This window comes from Canis aureus, chromosome 1 (genome assembly GCF_053574225.1).
Source record: "Canis aureus isolate CA01 chromosome 1, VMU_Caureus_v.1.0, whole genome shotgun sequence".
NCBI classification, from domain to species: domain Eukaryota; kingdom Metazoa; phylum Chordata; class Mammalia; order Carnivora; family Canidae; genus Canis; species Canis aureus.
The window spans coordinates 31,626,302-31,646,892 of record NC_135611.1 but is presented as its reverse complement, the minus strand read 5'-3'; the positions used below and the strand labels follow the sequence as shown (position 1 = coordinate 31,646,892).

Genomic DNA, 20,591 nt, shown 5'->3' with positions numbered 1-20,591 from the left:
ACCAAGTTATGGTAAATACCAAAATACTGTATTTGAATCTGTTGAGGTCAAATTCACAGTTTCTAAAAAAAATGTCCATTCAGGGCAGCCCGGTTGGCTCAGCGGTTTAGCGCCGCTTTCAGCCCAGGGCCTGATCCTGGAGCCTCGGGATCGAGTCCCATGTCGGGCTCCCTGCATGGAGCCCTCTGCCTGTGTCTCTGCTTCTCTCTCTCTCTCTCTCTCTCTCTCTCTCTCTCTTTCTCTGTATGTTTCTCATAAATAAATAAATAAAATCTTAAAAAAAATATCCGTTCATATTCAAGAGTTAAAATAATTGTGCATCTTAGTTGTGAGTTTTTAAAGAATTGCCTTTCTATTTTATAAATTGCTTTATATAAGATATATATTTTATGTATTTATTAAGACACAGTTAAGTATTTTTGAGTAGGAAATCCTATGATGATGATAGATACATACTTCTGGACTCCCCCACTTTTTTTAAAGATTTTATATATTTGAGAGAGAGAGCACGAATGGCAGGAGAGGAAGAAGCAGGCTCCCTGCTGAACAGAGCCCGATGGGGGGCACCCAGGTCCCAAGACCAGGATCATGACCTGAGCTGAAGGCAGATGCTTAACTAACTGGGCCACCTAGGCACCCCTGAAGACACCCTTTTATATTATTAAACAGTACATATATATTGAGCATGTTTTTTGTTAATATTTAAACAGTGGATTACAGTTTTGAGTCATATTTAAGCCTCAAGGAGCTTATGTTTCCCTTTTTTAAAAAAGTAGTTACATTTCACAATTGTGTCAACCAGGAACAAACCCTTTCACATTGAAATTTAACTTAACTGTGTTACAGATGCATAAATTAAAGTAGGACAGGTGACTTTTAATTTTTGGAGAATAAGCAGTTTAAAGAAAAAAAGTGCTTTATGGTAAAGTGCTGAGTAACCATGAATGTCTTGAAGACATGCTTATTGTTAATGGACTTCTTCTCTTGTAGAGCAAAGGCACAACACCTCTCGCTCCACCACCTAAACCTGTTCGAAGAAGATTAAAATCAGAAGATGAATTAAGGCCAGAAGTTGACGAACATACGCAAAAGACAGGTGTCTTAGCTGCTGTGCTTGCATCACAGCCTTCTATTCCTAGGTAATCAGAGTTGTTCCTAAACACATATAATTACAAGGAACAAAAAGCACAGCAATTAAATTTCTATCAAAATAAAAGAAATTAAAGTCAGACTAGCTCTCTAATTGAGCAGAGGTTCTCAGCTGTTCCCTCTCTAAGAGTTTTCTTTTTTATGAATAGGTGTAATATTCTTCCCCACTTTCCCCCCTTTCTATTATCAGGTTCAATTCCAATTTCATTTTGATAAACTAACACAAACCCTAGAACAAATTTTTAAAAATTAATAGTGTACATAACACTTAAGATTTTAACTATGGTTGTCCTGGACCCAGAATTGGCCAAAAAGGGCTCATGGGCCAAATTCACCTTATGGCCTGTTTTCGTAAGGCCCAGAGCTAAGAATGGCTTTTATATTTGTGTAAAAAAAAAAAAAAAAAAGAAGAAGAAGAAGGGAGAGAAGAGAGAAAGAAGAGAAAAAGAAAGAAAAGAAACAAAAACCAAGAATATGCTGTAGAAACCATTTGGCCCACAAATTAAAATATTTACTATGTGGTCATTGATAGAAAATGGTTGCCGATGCCTGCTCTGGACTAATAAATGCAGGTGATTCTACAGATAAGAAGAATTAAAACAATAACCATAATACTTAAGCTCCTGAAGCTTAGGTACTTTTGGTTGACCATTGAAATGGAACAAGTAAGGTTGAGCGATGCTGCTAAGGCAAAAAATGTTCCCTCTAGTTTCTGGATTTAGAGATAGGTTGGAAGAATGGAGAGAATTTAAGATAAGAAATGACAATCTGTTTTTCTTGCTCTTTTTATCTTCTTAGGTCTGTTGGGAAAGATAAGAAAGCAATTCAGGCATCAATTAGACGCAATAAGGAAACCAACACAGTTTTGGCCAGATTGAACAGTGAATTGCAGCAACAATTAAAGGTATTCTGAATCTTTATTTGGGAAGTCCCATGGACTCAGAACATCTCAGTTAGCTAGAACTTAAAAGTGATCCAGCAATTCTTAAGCTAGTATAAAACTTCCCAGGCACCAAGAGAAACGTGTATCTAAAATGTTCTTTATGCCTTTGAATCTTTGGGTATTAAAAGAAGTTTTGTATGCTTGATTCTGGTCTGATTGTCTTTATATATATATATATATATATTATATATTATATATATACATATTTTATATATATATATACTTATTTTATATACATATATAAAATAAGACACTCTATGTATGGCATCACTGTTTGTATAATGTTCCTAAACTTTCATAATAAAACCCAAGATAAGAAATGTTGTGACCTCAGGTACATCCAAGATCATATACATGATTTTCTATACTTTTATTTAATTTTAAGATGATTTGAGTATTGTTAGTTTATCCCTTTATCAAAGACAACTCAGATTCTATTAAAGGGAGTTAAACGGGTCTAAAGAAGGAGGGTGAGGACAATTGAGGTCATTTTGAATGTGGAAAAGAAAAGAAAAGCCTTAAGTAGAAATGGGACTTACGGCCAGTGTATATTCCCATCATTTATACTTGAGAGGAATGGGTTTGTTTTTCTTTCTTACTACTATGATTTTTTTGAATCCCTACAAGTAAAAATTAGCCAGAATCATTCATGGTTTACCAACATTATTAAGCATTCATGTCTTGTAAACCAGTGGCTCTCACATCTTGATGTGTATACAGTTAATCAGAGATCGTGTTAAAATGCAAATTCTGATTCATACTAGGTATGGAGTGGGATCTGAGAATTCTGCATTTCTTTGTAAGCTTCCGGATGATGGGAATGACTGTTGGTCCCACTTGGAAGGTTGCAAACCACTAAAATGAGGAAAAAAGAGTCCGTGGAAGTGTAAAATGAATGCTTGTTCCCATAACATTCTGTTTTTATCCCTCAACCAGCATTCATCACACTATCTGGAATTATTATGGCACATTTGTCTCTTTGTCCTACTAAAATGAACTCACTGAGAGTAAATCATAATTTTTTTCTGTGCAGGTTGACCATATATAGGTTGTCCACACAAAAATACTTTGAAGAGAAAAAGAGAGAGAGGGATGTGTTAATGTTTAGGCAGGAAATCAGAAATAAAGTGGGACTCTCCTCAATAAACTCATAACCATCTTGTCTCTACCCCCATACCTAGCACGTTAGGCACTTGATAAATATCTGTGAATGAATTATATTTTTGTATAGCTCTTTGATCAAAGTAGATATTTGTAGTCATTCTATGATTATGAATTTGGTCTATTATAAAGGAATAATGTAAAACTAAGGATAAGCTTGCTGTTATCATACTTTGATAATGAAAATTTTGTTGATGGATCTTTTTCTGAAGAACTAAAGACGCCTTATAGAAACATGTATATAGGAGCTATTTAAAAAATAACTTTTCTCATTATTTTTGAGAACAGAAAACAGGAAGTATGATATGAAGTAGGAAGAGGTAGTTCTGATTAAAACACAATACTATCAGCATGATTGAGAAAAATCAAAATAAGTAGGTAAGTTAGGATTTGCTGGCTATCTGAAAAGACTGCTCAAAACCAACAGTGATTAGAAATTCTGATTGCAAAATAAATTTATTCATTGTGAAACCCAAACTCAAATCAGGTTCAGGAGTTGTTATGACCAGATATTATAATCACCAGGGGAAAGAGTCTGTGTTAATGGTCATCTACTGTTACTGTAGGGTGTAGGCTTAATGCAAAATGCATGAATTAATAGCATCATTTGCAAATATTGGCTTTTCTAATAATTAAAAAAGCACTTTATTACCCTGATTTATTTAGTAAGAAAAATATTTTAATTAAGATCATATTTTAATATTACATACATATAAACTTTCCTAAGTGAAGTATCCTCTTAAAATATGAATGACTCTCCCTTCATCTTCTTAACAAATTTAGATTGTTTCCTTGATACTGAGTTGTTGTTAGATGTGCCTTACTTTTATATACTTCGAAACATAACTTAGTTTTGCATCTTTTTCAGGATGTTCTTGAGGAGAGAATTTCTCTGGAAGTTCAACTGGAACAGCTTCGACCATTCTCTCACCTATAAGCCAATTGCCGTTAACTGTGAACATACCCATTTTTAAGCAGTTTTGGGTTCAAGCCAATTTGGAGACCCAAACATTCAGCTCACTGCTTAATTCAACGTTAAATTTTATGATTCTGTTTTGCCCTATATGTTCACCTGTATTTAAGTATCTTTTATTTTTTAATTTCAACAATAAAAGGGTCAGGATGACTTTTCTTGGAGGATATATTTTGTTTGTTGGTATAGCCCACCCATCTTACTCCATAGTATCAGGAATACATGACATTGGTTCAGCATATTTACCTGGCCAGCACCTCACACAGATTTGGTTTACAGAATGGCCTTCCCATCTATATCTCAAGCACAAATACTTGTAAAAGGAGAGAAAATTAAATAAATTGTCAATTTGTTTTTTAGGTTTAATATTTTACATAAAGCATCTATATTTTGTAAAAATTTTGAAAATGAGTTTCCTACTTAATTTTTGATTTGAAAGAACTGTATTGGTTGAGGCATCCTTTAACCATAATCAGTGTTCTTTGGCGGTCCTGTGGTACTTCCAGGTTCTTCTATGTCAACTTGAGGGGCAGATATTCTTATTTTCCCAGTGAAAATTGGAGCAGTTTTGCCAATAACCTAGAATTGTTGTGTGTGTGATTTTACCTCAGCAGTCATGTAAACTTATGAAGATGCTATGAAGACAGGTCTTTCTTGATTGTCTCCTAGAAGCGAAGGGAAGGTATTGTGACCACAAACAACATAAGTACCACCCAATGCAAACATCATCATTTTTTGCATGATTTATGCATTTAACTCTCAATTAGAAGCTTGTGCTTATCAGTTGCTACAGAGATTATTTTCAAATAATAATGTTTTAAAACATCTGAGGGCATTGATTATTCATGAAATAAATGGAAATTTCTGGAGATTTCTAATTTACTTTCAGCTATCTTGTCATTCAATCTTCAGCCATATAGATTGGTTTTTCCTATTAACAGAGCTTCTGCAGTGTGCCCTATTCAGGATGATATAATGTTGTATGATTTGTTTCATATTTATATGATATAGATACATTTTGATCACATATGTAAATTTGCATTCACTGCTGACCAACATCAGATGTAGAGGTTTATTCTGTAGGATCACAGAATCAAAGTGTGATTTTATACTAATAACACAGAACAATATTTTAACTTCTCTACATTTTTAATAGGAATTTAAATTTTTAAGAATTAGAAGGAATTTTGTATGTTATTGGAAAAAAGAAACTTTAAAATAGCCCAGTTCACAGTCCAAGGGTATACTTGTAGATTTTTATTATCTGAAAAGAGAATATGAAAGAGAAAGGAAACTGACAAATGAAAGCTCCCAAGATTAATACCGACTTTACTTAAAAAATGTGTATACATCAGCAGAAGTTCCAAGTGGCTAATAGATTTATAGCTTCAGTTTGTTAAATAATTAAATGATTTTAAAAGTACAGAAAACTACTGAACACCTGTTTTGCTGTTTCTTGAAACACAATTGTCTTAATTATTTTTGTTTCCTAAAAGTTTTTTTCCCCCCAACAACCTTCTAATTTAACAATGTCTAATTTAACTTTTTGAAACTTCTTACTTGGAAGGTCTGAAAATTTTAACTTTGCAACCAAAAGACACTTAAAAATCAGGGATCCCTGGGTGGTGCAGCGGTTTGGCGCCTGCCTTTGGCCCAGGGCGCGATCCTGGAGACCCGGGATCGAATCCCACGTCGGGCTCCCGGTGCGTGGAGCCTGCTTCTCCCTCTGCCTGTGTCTCTGCCTCTCTCTCTCTCTCTCTCTCTCTCTGTGACTATCATAAATAAATTAAAAAAAAAAAATTAAAAAAATCACGGTACTTTTTAGTACTTCATAGTGGTTTATTTTTAATGCTCTCTGGAGGAGTATGTTCACATTAAGGATGTATGTAATAGGTTTTTGAGTAAATTGCCCTTTAAAATTCTTATACACATGTTTAAATCAATAATTATATCATGAAAATTTATAAAGATGGGATTGGTAAATCAAAATATTTCTCTAGACTGATCATTAAGAAATACTTGTTTATACTGACTTTTTCATTAGATCATAAAACAAAAGTTTAAGTACACAATTATCCTTGTTCTGTCTTAGGTTTTATCAGTCAAATTAAATAATACTGTCTGAAAAATAACTACAAAAAGAAGTGCTTCAGAATTTTGGGCTCAAATTGTTATTACTATACATTTCTTTGCATAGTTGAACATAGGTGATAAAGTTTAAAAGTTAGGAGGGACTTTATGGGTCATCCTAGTTCATTCTCCCATCATCCATGACAAATCATCATTCCGCTTCCTACTGTATCTTCTGGAACACAAAATACACCATCTTTGCCAGGGAGAATTAGCGTCCATAATGTTTTCTCACTTCTCCATACTACTTTTGATTGCACTTTGGAGCACTGACAACCATAGGAACTTATCATCCTCAGCCTCTGTAGCACAAATCCATTCATGTTTTGGACCATGAAGAATAAATGCATTCTTGACATCTGTAAAAAATATTTCAAGCCCACTAATTAATCCTGGCAGGTCACAATCAAAAGAAAAGAAAATGTTTTAAAATTCAATAATTGATCAAGTCATCTTGAGGAGTGTATTGACAACTGAAAAGGAATTCCAACAAACACAAGTCCATTTTAGAATATAACTTACTAAAAATACTGAATAATTGTAATATAATCTAAAATAATCTCGTCTTTGTGATTGTTTAATTAGCAGTTATTTTTAAAGACTAAGTGGTAGATGATGTCATGTTCTTTAATTCCTTGTCTCAGCCACTCCAGAAGAAACTAGCACCAGTAACAGTCTGCCTTGAGTTGGTGCAAGTAAAGATGCTGAGAGCTAAGCCTGACCCACCTTGGTATGAAGGCCTTTGTTAGAATTAAGCCACCTATGTAGCTGACAGCAATTTGACAACTGGACAGTGCTGACTTAAGGGGAGATGAAAAGTAGATATCTTACTCTCCTTAACCATTCCTAGTGATTATAGATATGTCACCTGAGTTTGTCTTCTAGGTGGAAATACTTATTTTCACCTTTGGTATTCATTTTTTCTCAGGTTCAGATTTAAAATGATGCTAAAGCTAAAGGGAAGCAATCCTTTTTACAGGGTGAGTTCCCTAAAACCTCTGTCAGTCCTGCCTTCACGTGGTGAAAAGGATTGGAACGAGAGGTACTCCATTCAGATTGGCCTAACAGGAAAGAGAAGGATCCTTTTGAGCTTAAGAAGTAGAGTGTAGGACAATAATTAAAAATAGGCATGGTAGTTTTAAGTAGGGTTTCTTTTTGTAACAGACGACAGTTCCATTGAGATTAATGAGTGAAATGTTTGTTATTAAACATCCTTTGCAAATCTGTTAATTAGAGAAGAACTGTCAACTTGAATATGAACTTAAAAGGTACACAGATCTGTAGTAATCACTTTGTTCTAGTGGAATGGAAACAGCATATAAAAATTAAAAAAAAAATAGTAACATTGATAGGCAGTACAGAGTCCTAGTAAAATGGAAAAATAATAGGTAAAAGTGTAAAGTTGTAACATTTACAAGCAGTAGTAAGTAGTGGCTCTCCTGGCTGATTGCTTCAAAGAACTCAGGATAATGTGGGTTCATGCTTCCCTTTGTGATTTTCAAAAGTTATTTTCCTAATAATGTAGTGCATGTCTGACAATGCCAGCATTCCTTTCTTTTGCTATTTCAGGTAGATGCAAATTTACATTAATGAAATCCTAAAAACATTGGGAGAACTATTTGCAAACTTGGAAATGAAAATTCCATTCCTTTTTCTATTTTATATTTCAATAGTTAATGAGCATTATATAATACAGCTTTCTAAAGGTCTTTAACTCTTGGAAGAAAAAGAGTACATACATTTGGAATCTGGAATATCCTCTACAAGTAACCTATGAAGGGCCACTGATGCAATGAACTGGTAGGTGGATTTTGAAGTTCTTTCAAATGGAGTATGCAGTGTGCCCCGACTAGAAACCAGCAGTGCATCATTGAAGAGGAAAAGACTGAGGTCACAGGTTTGTTCGTAGAGCCTGTGTTTTTTTGTTTTGTTTTGTTTTTTTAATATTTATTTATTTATTTATGATAGTCACAGAGAGAGAGAGGCAGAGACACAGGCAGAGGGAGAAGCAGGCTCCATGCACCGGGAGCCCGATGTGGGATTTGATCCCGGGTCTCCAGGATCACGCCCTGGGCCAAAGGCAGGCGCCAAACCGCTGCGCCACCCAGGGATCCCCGTAGAGCCTGTGTTAAAGTGGAAAAGGGTTAGGTAGACCTACACGCTTTGTTACACAGTACACCATTTTTGCATTGATAAGCCAACAGTCAAGGCTTTGCCCACTACAGACCTTTGGGATGGCTCGTTGGAGTTCTCATATTTTCCTCCTGGTGTGAAGAGTCCCTTCTGTCTCAGACCAATGCTGTGGGTGGGCCTCAAGGTTCTTGGTGGAATGAATTGACTTACCTGCTAGGCAAGGATTCAATCAATATGAGGGAAAGGGACATGGAACTTCTCCTTTCTGACATGAATCATGCTAGATCTGTGTCATTAAACCTCTGTCAAGTTTGGAATTTTGTGTCTGATGTACCCTAGTATTGGTTTACTTGTGTGTGTACTCACCAGGGAGTCAAGCAACATGTTATGGAGGAGCTAGCACCCCACACACACCCATACACCAGGAGAGACCACGTGAGGGTATCTCAGTGTTTTGATAGGATAACCAAAAAACGTTTTTCTCTTAGAAGCATCAAGCAACCCTCAGTTACTCTAAGGAAGGGAGTCTGGCTTGATGTTCAGAGGAAGTCTCATTTTTTACCTTTACCATATTTGTTTGATTTTTAAATTGTCAATTTAAATCCTTATAAAGTTGTACATAAATGCTTAAGTGGCATCAATCCATACCATTGGCTTTTTTTTTTTAAGTGTCCTTTTTTGTTTCACTTTTTCTTTTTGCTTGGTCCCCTCCTCCCTGCACTCAGGCCAACCACTCTCTATCTTTGTTTTCATCCTTGCTCAGGTAATCCCACCCACACATAGGTATGTATGTATACATCTATTTATAGGTAGGTTGCCATAATTTTACAAAAATGGTTATATTATCCACAGTTTTTTCCTGCTTTTCTCACTTAGGAATGGGAATCACTTCAAGGTAACTTTTTTTTTTTTTTTTTTTTTTTTTTTTTTTATATTCATGATAGAGGCAGAGACACAGGAAGGAGAAGCAGGCTCCATGCCGGGAACCCGACGCGGGATTCGATCCCGAGACTCCAGGATCGCGCCCTGGGCCAAAGGCAGGCACTAAACCGCTGAGCCACCCAGGGATCCCAAGTTAACTATTTTTTATTTTGCTTTATTTTATTTATGTTTTTTTTTTTTTTTTAATTTATTTGAAAGAACTCAAGTGGGGGGAGGGACAGAGTGAGAGAATCTCCAGCAGACCCTACACTGATCCCAGGACCTGATATGACCTGAGCCAAAATCAAGAGTCCAATGCTTAACGAACTGAGCCACCCAGGTGCCCCTTTATTATTTTTAATGGCCAAATAATACTTTAGGGTGTGGGTAGACCATCATTTATTCAACTATTCCCCTTTTGATGCTCAGTGATTTTGTTCTTTGTTTTTGTTTAAAGATTTTATTTATTCATGAGAAATGGAGAGGCAGAGATACAGAGGGAGAACAGGCTCCTCGAAGGGAGCCCTGGATTCAATCCCAGGACCCAGGATGACACCCTGATCTGAAGGTGCACACTCAACACTGAGCCACCCAGGTGTCCCGATGCTCAGTGATTTTGTTTACAGACTTGGGTCTCTTTTCTCCCTTCCCTCCTTTCACTAGTTCTTTATTGCCACTATGTGCAATGTTCGAATAAACTGATCTTCACATAAAATCAAATCCCTTACACGGTTACTTCTATCAAATAGGCCTGTGGAGGGTAGGATTGATTGGTCAAAGGTTTTATGTATTTTTATCAAAAACTTTCAGATTGATGGGCAGCCTGGGTGGCTCAGCAATTTAGCACTGCCTTCAGTCCAGGGCGTAATCCTGGAGAGCTGGGATCAAGTCCTGCATCGGGCCCCCTGCATGGAGCCTGCTTCTCTCTCTGCCTGTGTCTGTCTCTTTCTATGTCTCTCATGAATAAATAAATAAAATCTTTAAAAAAAAAAAAAAAAAACTCAGATTGCTGTCCATAAAAGCTGCTAAAATTACCATTTAGAATTCATTGTATATGACAATGGCTCTGACTTATACACAGTACAAACTTTAATGTCCCTCTAAATTACCTGGAGATTTTTGTTAAAATGCAAATTTTGATGCAGTAGAGCTAGAGTTCTGAGATTTTCTGCATCTATAATAGCTCCCTTATAATGCTGATGTGCAGACCACACTTTGAGTGGTGAGGCATTTAAACCATCTATTAGTTACAACTGTGTCATGCTAGGCAAAGGATTGGATCCAGAGTCCTGGTGAGGACTATTATATTTCAGGTTCAGCTATTTGGAGAGTGTTAGGAGGTACTGGCTATGTTAAGTGTATGGTTAAGGAGAAATGCAGTGGTCACCCAACCACCAGAGCCAGCTTTGCCTTTCTCACACATTTTCTCTCCATGTCTATGTGGTTATGACTTAGGCTGGAAGGAGTGTGGTGCTTCACATATACTGATGTCTTACAGGAAATCATATTCTAGATCAAGTTGATAGGGTATCCTGACAATAATGGTGCATATAGAACTAGTGACGAGGAAGAGAGGAAGCAAGAAAGGTAGGAGATATTTAAATCTGTGTGTAATGGTCTATATGTGGTGAATGGCCACTTTAAGTAGATAAGAGAACCCCACCCATATTGTCCTTTTCTGGCAATTTTACCATATTACTAATAAGAAGAACAATTACTTCTCCTCTCGTACCAGTTTAGAAAAATGTTCAAAGCTATAATAAAACTCTGCTGTTTTACCTGAATTATCAGAATGTGTTCTAAAGGAGTGGCTTTGAAAGGGGTGGTTGCTTTGGTAAGTAATCACCTTTTTCCTTTGGAAAGGGTCACACTGGGGGTGGAGGTAAAGGAGAGGATCCCAATTTTGTGACCCACAGGGAGGGAGCGGGTGGTTGGCCCAAGGAAGGGCAGGAGCAGGCACATTATCTCGGAATTGAGGCCACTTGTAATTAGAGGACGTGAACAGGGAAGGAGGCTTGAAGACACAAAGAGGTTTTCATTATTTCAATCTGATTATGCGAGTGCTATTTAAAATCTGTTCTATCTAGAAAAAAAGGTTTTCAGGGGGATCCCTGGGTGGCTCAACAGTTTAACGCCTGCCTTCGGCCCAGGGTGTGATCCTGGAGTCCCGGGATGGAGTCACACATTGGGCTCCCTGCATGGGGCCTGCTAATCCCTCTGCCTGTGTCTGCTTCTCTCTCTGTGTGTGTCTCTCATGAATGAATAAATAAAATCTCTAAAAAAAAAAAAAAAAAAAAAAGGTTTTCAAAAGCCATTTACTAAGTTAAGACCCTCAAGGAGCACCTGGGCAGCTCAGTAGGTTAAGTGTTGTACTCTTGATTTGGGCTCAGGTCATGATCTCAGGGTGGTGGGATCAAGTCCTGTGTCAGGCTCAGCATGGAGTCTGCTTGTCCCTCTCCATCTGCTCCTCCCACCATTCATACTGTCTCTCACCCTCCCTCCTTAAAATGAGTGGATAAAATCTTTAAAAGAAAGAAGGAAAGGGAGGGCATAGGGAAGGAAGGGAGCGAGGGAGGGAGGCCCTCAAGATCTCCAACAATTTTCATGCAGAGATGAGAAACACCAGAACCTTTTTTAAAAACTTAACAATAGTTCTACATATGTCAAAGTAAATAATTTCACCTTTCATATTGACATAATAAAGCAATAGAAGTGGAAACTATGGATCCTAATAGGGTTTCAGAAAGCCACTTCTGCAGATTCAAAAGAACCAACTCCAACTCCAAGAACCAATTCCAAGGGTACAATTTCTTTTCCCCTGAACTTGTGTAGGGTTTCTTTTCTTGTTCAGAAATAGTTCAAATGACTCAGCAGAATATAACAGGTCTATTACAGTTTAAATTACTAATATCATTCTAGAAATGTTTTATTGTTGTTTATTGTATTAGACTGCCAACAGGATGAAGTACCCAACTTATATAAATACATAAAACCTTGAAAGGAATCTTACAACCTCGGGCATGAACAGACAACAGTGAGCTATAGGTTCTCTGAGCCGACCTGAACCACAACTGTAGCTCCTATAAATCCACACGCTGACTTTTGATGCTAGCGGCTTTCTGAGTTTCCAGGATAAGAATCGATTCAGAGCCAGAGGCCAGTATCCCTGGGAAGTCCCCAATATGTAGTTGCCTTGGTAAGTGACTGCCGGTCTCTTTGTGTAAGGCTAAGAAGAATGTTTACACTATGCGTTTTGGGCAGTGTAATAGGGGTTTTCCCCAAGAGGACTTGGTCTGAGAAGTAGATGTCTCCCTTGGGTGATTCAAGGCCATGCCACTATTTACCAGTCCTAGAGGGCTTCATCTTTTGTCACCTTTGCATCAAGTGAGGGAAGAGAGAACAACAAGAACATAAAAAGCCTGTTTAAAAACCAGCAGGCTTGGGATCCCTGGGTGGCGCAGTGGTTTAGCGCCTGCCTTTGGCCCGGGGCGTGATCCTGGAGACCCAGGATTGAATCCCACATTGGGCTCCCGGTGCATGGAGCCTGCTTCTCCCTCTGCCTGTGTCTCTGCCTCTCTCTCTCTCTCTATCATAAATAAAAATAAAATAAAAAAATAAAAACCAGCAGGCTTAAGTCACATCAATGCAAATTGGTGTTTCTGGAAAAATGATATAAAAGTTCCAAATTACGGGATCCCTGGGTGGCGCAGTGGTTTGGCGCCTGCCTTTGGCCCAGGGCGTGATCCTGGAGACCCGGAATCGAATCCCACATCGGGCTCCCGGTGCATGGAGCCTGCTTCTCCCTCTGCCTGTGTCTCTGCGCCTCTCTCTCTCTCTCTCTGTGACTATCATAAATAAATAAAAATTAAAAAAAAAAAGTTCCAAATTACATATTATAAAAGCTTAACATATCCCCAAACTGTGGGCTGTATCCATAGACCAATAGCTCCAAATCACCTCGCTCTAAAACGACCCTATGACTTCATCTCTAGCCCAGAGGAAATGTTTTCATTTATGGTGTAAATATTTACTTGTTTTTTTCTGTCACAGCTCTTGTCTATTAGTAATTTGGCTAGTACGTGCTACTCAGCTGGTGAATTTATTTAGAGGAAGGTTCAGTTCATTTTTTCACCTGCTGGCCTAATCAGTAGATAGAGCAGTGAAACTTGGTTTTGAATTTCAGACCAGCACTTTTTCTGTGGCCTCAGAAAACTTACTTAAATCCAGATTCTCACCAATAACACTGTTCCAGTCCTACATGCCTTAGCAAGTGATTGTAATGAGTGTATCAAATGAGAGACTTTAAAAATATGATAGGGGCACCTGGCTAGTTCAGTGGGAAGACCATGTGACTCTTGATCTCGGGGTTGTGAGTTTGAGCCCCATGTTGGGTGTAGAGATTACAATAAAAAATAAAAGCGTTGACTTAAAAATATGGTAAATTATAAAGCCTTATACTCATGTGAGTCAGTATTATAAATATAAGCAGAGTTTCCTCTGAATAGAAATCCCTAGTGGAAGTTATGGGAATGGGATTTCTTAAGTTTTATGGGACATTCCAAAATGATAGAAAACAAAGTTGCAGGCTAAATATTTTATAATACTTTTTGGAATATGAACCTATCTTGTATTTACTTAATTTTAAATGTTAAAGTTACATTTACATTTATTTGCTTGGCAAATCACTGAGATAGTACCTATTTTAATATAAATGTACCTCATAATTAGAGGGTAAAATAATTTAGTATTCTCCCATTGTCCTCAAATTCTTAAATGTACTCTCTGTTGTCCCAATACTGAAGACGAGCCTAAATTCTAATAATTGAGAATCTGGTTTCTGGTTGGACAGGTAAAGAGCTTGGAAGTCCTAACTTCCAACCTCACAACAAAAAAGAAGCTGAAAACCTCAGCATCAACAACTCTTCTCTGATGTATCGGTGAATTAAGGTCACAAGGGAAACCAGCACCCCAAAAGCTGGAGAGACACTGACAGAAGCACAGCTTACTGGAAGCAGAAACTCCTTGCTGGAGGAGCATCAAAAAAGAGTATTTAAAGGAGAACCGACTAATTGTTAAGAGTCAGTGTGAACTACTTTAAGAGAGTAGCAACTCCTGGAAGCCTAGCCTTAGGGGAACATTCTCTCTCCATTTGCATGAATTTAAAACTTTCAGGAGTTTTACTTCCAGGAGCACCACTAGGTTCTCACTGTGAAGATCAAAGAAAAATATTTTCATTATTCCTGATAGGGAGGGGAATGGTAACTTTTTAGAAATGGTGCCGGAAAAGTTCTCTTCTCTTTACCAAAGGAAAAGATGGGGTAAACCTTACAGTTTACCTCAAGGGAAACTATTTTACCAGAATCTAACCATATGGGGGAAGGGAAACACCTACCTCCAGGCCCCTCTAGCCTTCCTGTCTCTTAGAGGTGTACAACAACAAAACAAAAAGGACTGAAAGACACTTGTGAGAGTCCTAGCCCAGGGGCACAGCTCACTAAAAAATTAAGACCTAATCATGAGATTATAGAACTCTTCTTCCCTTCCCATTTGACACCACATCAAAAGGATTCCTTATAATGACAAGGGATTACAGCTAATAAGAACTAGAAGGCTCAGACCCTATTTAAGGGATCTCTAGGGAAACTTAGTGACAACAGGGGAGACAAAAACAAGAATACCAAAATAAACTGTAGCCTCTGATACCACAGCTACAACAAGCAGTAAAAATAGGCTAATATCTAGCCACATAAACAAAACCTCACACTGAAGAACTGTTTACATCAGTTCTTTTTTTTTTTTAAGATTTTATTTTATTTTATTTATTTTTAAAGATTTTATTTATTTATTCATGGGAGACAAACAGAGAGAGAGAGAGACAGAGAGACAGAGACACAGGCTCCATGCAGGGACCCGGGTCTCCAGGATCAGGCCCTGGGCTGAAGTGAAGGCAGTGCTAAACTGCTGAGCCACCAGGGATGCCATACATCAGTTCTTTTCACCTAACATGTCATGTCTAGCTTTCAACAAAAAAAATTACAAGTCATACGAAGAGAAAAGAGAACAGTTTGACAAATCAAGCATCAGAGTCAGACTTATATGGCAGGGATATTTTTGGAATTATTAGATCAGGAATTTAAAATATTTATAATGAATAAGCCAAGTACTCTAATGAAAAAGGAGGACAACATGCAACAAAAGAACAGATGAGTAATAGAAACAAAGAAATGGAAACTAAGAATTAAAAGATTGTAGATTTAAGAACACTGAAATGGAAATGAGTAATGCCTTTGATGGGCTCTTTAGCAGACTGGACATAGCTGAGGAAAGAATCAATGAGCTTGAAGATACATCAATAGAAACTTACCAAACTGAAAAGCAAAGAGAAAAAAAAAGACTGAAAAAGAAAGGAACAAACTACCCAAGAAATGTGGGACAATTACAAAAGGTGTACATATGTATAATGGGACTATCATCACATGGAGAAAAAAGACAAAGGAACAACAGAAGAAATACCTGAAGTGATGATGGCTGAGAATTTTCCAAAATTATTGAGAGTCCAAAACCACAGGTCCAGGAAACTTAGAGAATACCAAGCAGGGTGAATACCAAAATTTCTACACCTAGGCATATTACATTCAAAATCCAGAAAATCAAAGATAAAATCTTGGGGGAAAAAAAAAAGAACAAAACAAAAAAACACTTTACCAAAGAAGAACAAGAATAAGAATTACACCAGATGTCTCCTTCAGAAATCAGGCAAACAAGAAGAGAGTAAAATGTTGAAAGAAAAGACAATTCTGTAGCCAGCAAAATTATTCTTCAAAAGTGAAAGAGAAATAAAGACTCTCAAGAATTGAGGAAATTCATTGCAGTAGATCTGCCTAGAAAGAAATGTTAAAAGAAGTTCTTTAGAGAGAAGGTAAATTATGTAGGCAAGAAATAAATTCTAATATTAAAAACAAATATAAAATAAATTCTAATAATAAAAAACTGGAATAATCCCTAGCACATCTCCTACTACCCCAGTGTGCTTAGAATTGCTGGTTTGATAGCTAGTTTCCTTCCATCCCTACAGCTCATTTCTATTGCTACTGAACAAAAACAACAAAACAAAGAAAACAAAAACACTATGATAATGAGAAAAGTGACACAATTGTGTCATTTGATTTTCATTTGATTTTTCATTTCTCTAGTCAAGAAAAAGGGGAAAGCCCTGGATTTCTTCCAACCACCCTCCCGCCCCCAGCCAACCGACCTACATCTTTGGGAAATATTCACTGAAATATTAATTGAAATAACAGGCAAATCCATTTTTATTTCTTTTATTGGAGCTAGACAAATTAAAGGAGTTGATTTCTCTCCATTTGGTTACTATTTGCTGAGTTGTCATCTTTGCCATTAATATTGAGAACATAGTTTTGCAAACAATTTTCTAAAGCAGGTATCAGCAAATTATGGCCCCATCACTTGTTTTATAAATAAAATTTTACTGTAACACAGCCATGCTCTTTCATTTATGTATTGTACTGTTTATGAAGATTGCATTATTTATGTATCATTATGTTGCTACTTTTGTGCTACAATGAAGTTAGTAGTTGCCACAAAAATCATCTGGCCAACAAGACCTAGGATGTTTACTATCTGACCCTTTACAAAGAAAGTTTGCCGGTCCTTGTTATAGAGGAGGAAAGGGATTGCCAGTTTACAGAAATTAGCACCCCTCCCATCTTTTGTTCTTACACTACTGTGAGCACTGTGCAAAACAGATATGGTGAGACCTCAATATATGGTGGTCTCTTGGTGAGATCTTTTTAATACTAACCTCAGTAACTCTTTGAGGATAATTAACTAGTCTTCTCTTTCTTATAGTTGAGCAAATCACTAGTGTGATACCCACAACACTTGGATCTTCTTTCAGTAGGAAAATGACCATCCTCAGAATTCCTGCCTCTACGCAGTTTGTGATTCTGGCAGAGATAATGTATTTTCTCACATTCTATCCAGTTTCTGCCTGGAATGTGAGTAAGGTCATAAAGCACCTTACAATGCTTCAGAGGAATGTGTGTGTTACATTTTCAGTCCAATACATAGATTACTGAATCCCATGTACAAAATGAGCAAGACGTAGTCACAGCCATAGGATAGCTGAATGTTTACCTTAAAGGGAAACTTACTGCCTCATCACAGCAGTGAAGTTGGGCTACATCTTGTACCCTAATCAAATATCTGTTTTCTTCTGATAGAGGCTGTGAAATCAAAAACAAAATTAGAAACATTCATAAATTTGTAGAAAATAAATGTTCCACTCCTGCAGAACTGTTCTATATCCCAGAAACTGTGTTGAGTAGAACTCTGTTGAATTATTAAAAAGTGAATATTTTTATTATTGACAAAATGGGTTTTCTTTACAAAGTCCACAGAACTCAGAATGAAAACTATATTTGATGGTGTTGTCCAATTCTTAAAAGTACCAGAAATTATGGTTTTATTTATAAATGCTTTAAATGCTTTCCTAGTATTAAAAAAAGAGGGGGGGTGGTAGGGAGCATGTAAGAAGGGATCAAGGAAAGGAAAAGAATGGATTGTTAAAAATTCAGAAGCTGGGCCCTTGTACTGATTTAACCATGAGAGGATCACTTGGTGTGAACAGTGATTCAGAAGTAAGATCGGGCTCTGTGAGTTCCAAGATTTTGGACTTTTTGTAATCCAGTCAACTCCACTCTCCCTACCAAAATTTGCAGATCTAAATTCAAACAAAATAGCTCCATCTTGTTTCCCCAATTTTTTTTTTTTTTAATTTTTTTTTTTTTTAATTTATTTATGATAGTCACAGAGAGAGAGAGAGAGAGAGAGGCAGAGACATAGGAAGAGGAAGAAGCAGGCTCCATGCACCGGGAGCCCGATGTGGGATTCGATCCCGGGTCTCCAGGATCGCGCCCTGGGCCAAAGGCAGGCGCCAAACCGCTGCGCCACCCAGGGATCCCTTGTTTCCCCAATTTGACCAAATAAAAATATTTCCAATAAGTTGGTACCTTAATTCAACATATTTCATATATCGAGTTCCTACTATATGCCAAACATTAGAGGATATAAATCATAGCTCATACCTGATGGAGCTTCAGTCTCATGAACTAAGGAGTGGTAAAAAAAAAAAAAAGTATGACAGAGATCTTCAGGGTGCTGTAGGATACCAAGAAGAGGGGAACTCACAACTGAAGATGTTGGCAAACTTTACAAGGAAGGTAATGATTGAACTGGATTTTTAAAGGACAAATAGTTCATCCAATAGCATGAGAAAGGAAGGCAATTTCAGAGAAGGAAAAGCATGGGCAAAGCACAAGTGTGTGGAGAAAGGCTAATGCAATTGCAGAACTATGAGATGATTTGTGTGATTTGATCATGAAGTGGGAGGCAAGGCAGTAAGAAAGAAGGAAGAGTGGAACCAGATGATATCCTATAGTTAATAACTAACAGAGGACTCCTGAGATTTTTTTCAGATGTCCTCAGTGTACAGAATCCTACACCAGGCACGATATACAGGAAAGTATAAAATAATAGGAGTCATGGCCCCTTTCCCCAAAGGAGGTCATGTTCACAGAAGTACCAATCAAGGAGCTGAGGCTGTAGAAAAGTTATGGGGGAGGGTCAAGTCCACTTGCACTTCTTCTCATATGCATCCTTACAGCTATCAAGGATGTGAAATATGAAAGCTTGCTGGCACATGGCATGAAGCAGGCATTCAATAGATGTTAGCTGAATCAAAATCTGCATGTCTCCTTTTGCCAATGATGTGAGGTTAAAGTCACGAGCATGAGATGTAATGAGTAGGTCAGAATACGCACCGGGCATCCCCGCACGATTCTCTGTATGTCTGGCAGCTGATCTTTCATCCTGATGTTTTGCTTCATCTAGTAAACAAAGTGATTTTAAGCAAACTAAAATTGGAAAGTTTTTATACATTAAAAACAGGTTTAAAATATTTTATGGCACTTGAGACAGGGCTCAGTATTTTCATAAACTTAATAAGAATCTCAATTTTGTGTCCCCAATGTTTTAAAACAAAGAGGTAAGTGACAAGACTGTATTTACGAAGTATCTTCAGGGCATATATATTATCAGTTTACATTCAGCCCAGATGCCCATGTGATATGCACATCACAACTATATTTTCTGAACGATAGTCCTGTCTTCCAAGATGCCAAATTCTTTCAGAGGATAATTATGATTGCTATAGTTACGGAGGCAGACAAGTTCATTAATAAGAAGTACCTTCAAAAACAAAGGATTTTACTTTTTTCTTTTAGTTATCTAGAAAAATCAATCCAAATATTCAGTTCTTCAAACTTCCATAAAAATAAAAGTTTTATTGCACTTATACAGATACCTGAAAACATTGTCTCCTGTTGTGTGGCTTAGAAAAGCTGCCTTCGTGCTCAAAAATCACTGAACCCAATGGTTTCACATGAAAAGGAGGAAAGACTTTGAAGTAAAGAACACCACGAAAGGATAAGGCATTTCAGGATCTTTGAGTCAGTACCACAAAGCATTGTAACATTTTTAAAGAACATGAACGAACCCTCATCAGCATCCAACCTGATCTATTTAACTTTTATATTTTTTGATTTGGTCAATTGCAGTGGTCAAGTCCCCACGGTCAACGTGTTCTGCAGGAGTGTGAAGCCTCAGAGCATAGAGAAGATTAATATATTCTTCGAATCTTCGGGATGGGTACAAAAGCAGCTCTGGGAGGCTGCATAAGGCATAGAAAAGGGAAACCTGGTCGCTCCCTGAAGATCAAAGTGTGCCCTGTCCTTGGGCCACCCCCACTGTGTGCTCCCTCAGAACTTACCTCAGCATTTTGGTAGCAATGGTCTTATCATGCCTCTTCAGGAAAGCACAGAATGCTGGTATCATTTCTCTGCACTAAAGGTGAGCATTATGTCAAAAATTTGCTCTGTAATACGGTTGAAAAGCCTTCTGTTCCACCAGGCAAGCATGATCTATGAAGCACTCAAAGCAGAAGGGCAGCAAGTACATCTAACCAAAGTATTATTAGTACTATTGGTGCTTCCTAATATACTAAGTGCAGTGTATTAATTTTATCCGAAATTACCCTATTCGGTGAACTTAATTTTTTTTTATTTTTTATTTATGATAGTCACACACACACACAGAGAGAGA

The 20,591-nt window shown here is 37.3% G+C and overlaps 2 protein-coding genes and 1 long non-coding RNA gene across 45 annotated transcripts in view; 2 read left to right on the top strand and 1 right to left on the bottom strand.

Moving 5' to 3' along the window:
• REPS1 (RALBP1 associated Eps domain containing 1) overlaps nt 1-4,384 on the top strand; it is an 82,323-nt gene extending 77,939 nt beyond the window's left edge. For 7 of the 8 annotated variants that reach the window (XM_077894696.1, XM_077894683.1, XM_077894679.1 and 4 more), the window contains 3 exons: nt 991-1,139; nt 1,948-2,053; nt 4,122-4,384. In XM_077894696.1, the coding sequence (XP_077750822.1) occupies nt 991-1,139; nt 1,948-2,053; nt 4,122-4,190 (324 nt within the window). In that variant the 3' untranslated portion in view covers nt 4,191-4,384. Of the gene's footprint in view, nt 1-990; nt 1,140-1,947; nt 2,054-3,541; nt 4,032-4,121 lie in introns of those variants that run through there. The other variant, XM_077894688.1, reaches the window with a different exon arrangement.
• ECT2L (epithelial cell transforming 2 like) overlaps nt 4,369-20,591 on the bottom strand; it is a 79,556-nt gene continuing 63,333 nt past the window's right edge. For 4 of the 36 annotated variants that reach the window (XM_077894736.1, XM_077894797.1, XM_077894791.1 and 1 more), the window contains one exon: nt 18,400-19,318. In XM_077894736.1, coding sequence (XP_077750862.1) covers nt 19,056-19,318 — 263 coding nt within the window. In that variant the 3' untranslated portion in view covers nt 18,400-19,055. Of the gene's footprint in view, nt 6,716-8,583; nt 8,700-16,671; nt 17,659-18,399; nt 20,161-20,259; nt 20,334-20,591 lie in introns of those variants that run through there. The other 32 variants (XM_077894775.1, XM_077894837.1, XR_013377812.1 and 29 more) reach the window with 26 other exon arrangements.
• Nucleotides 9,435-20,576, top strand: LOC144312357 (uncharacterized). The gene is made up of 3 exons (XR_013377834.1): nt 9,435-12,606; nt 19,791-19,939; nt 20,048-20,576. It is a non-coding gene; the product is annotated as an uncharacterized LOC144312357 (long non-coding RNA).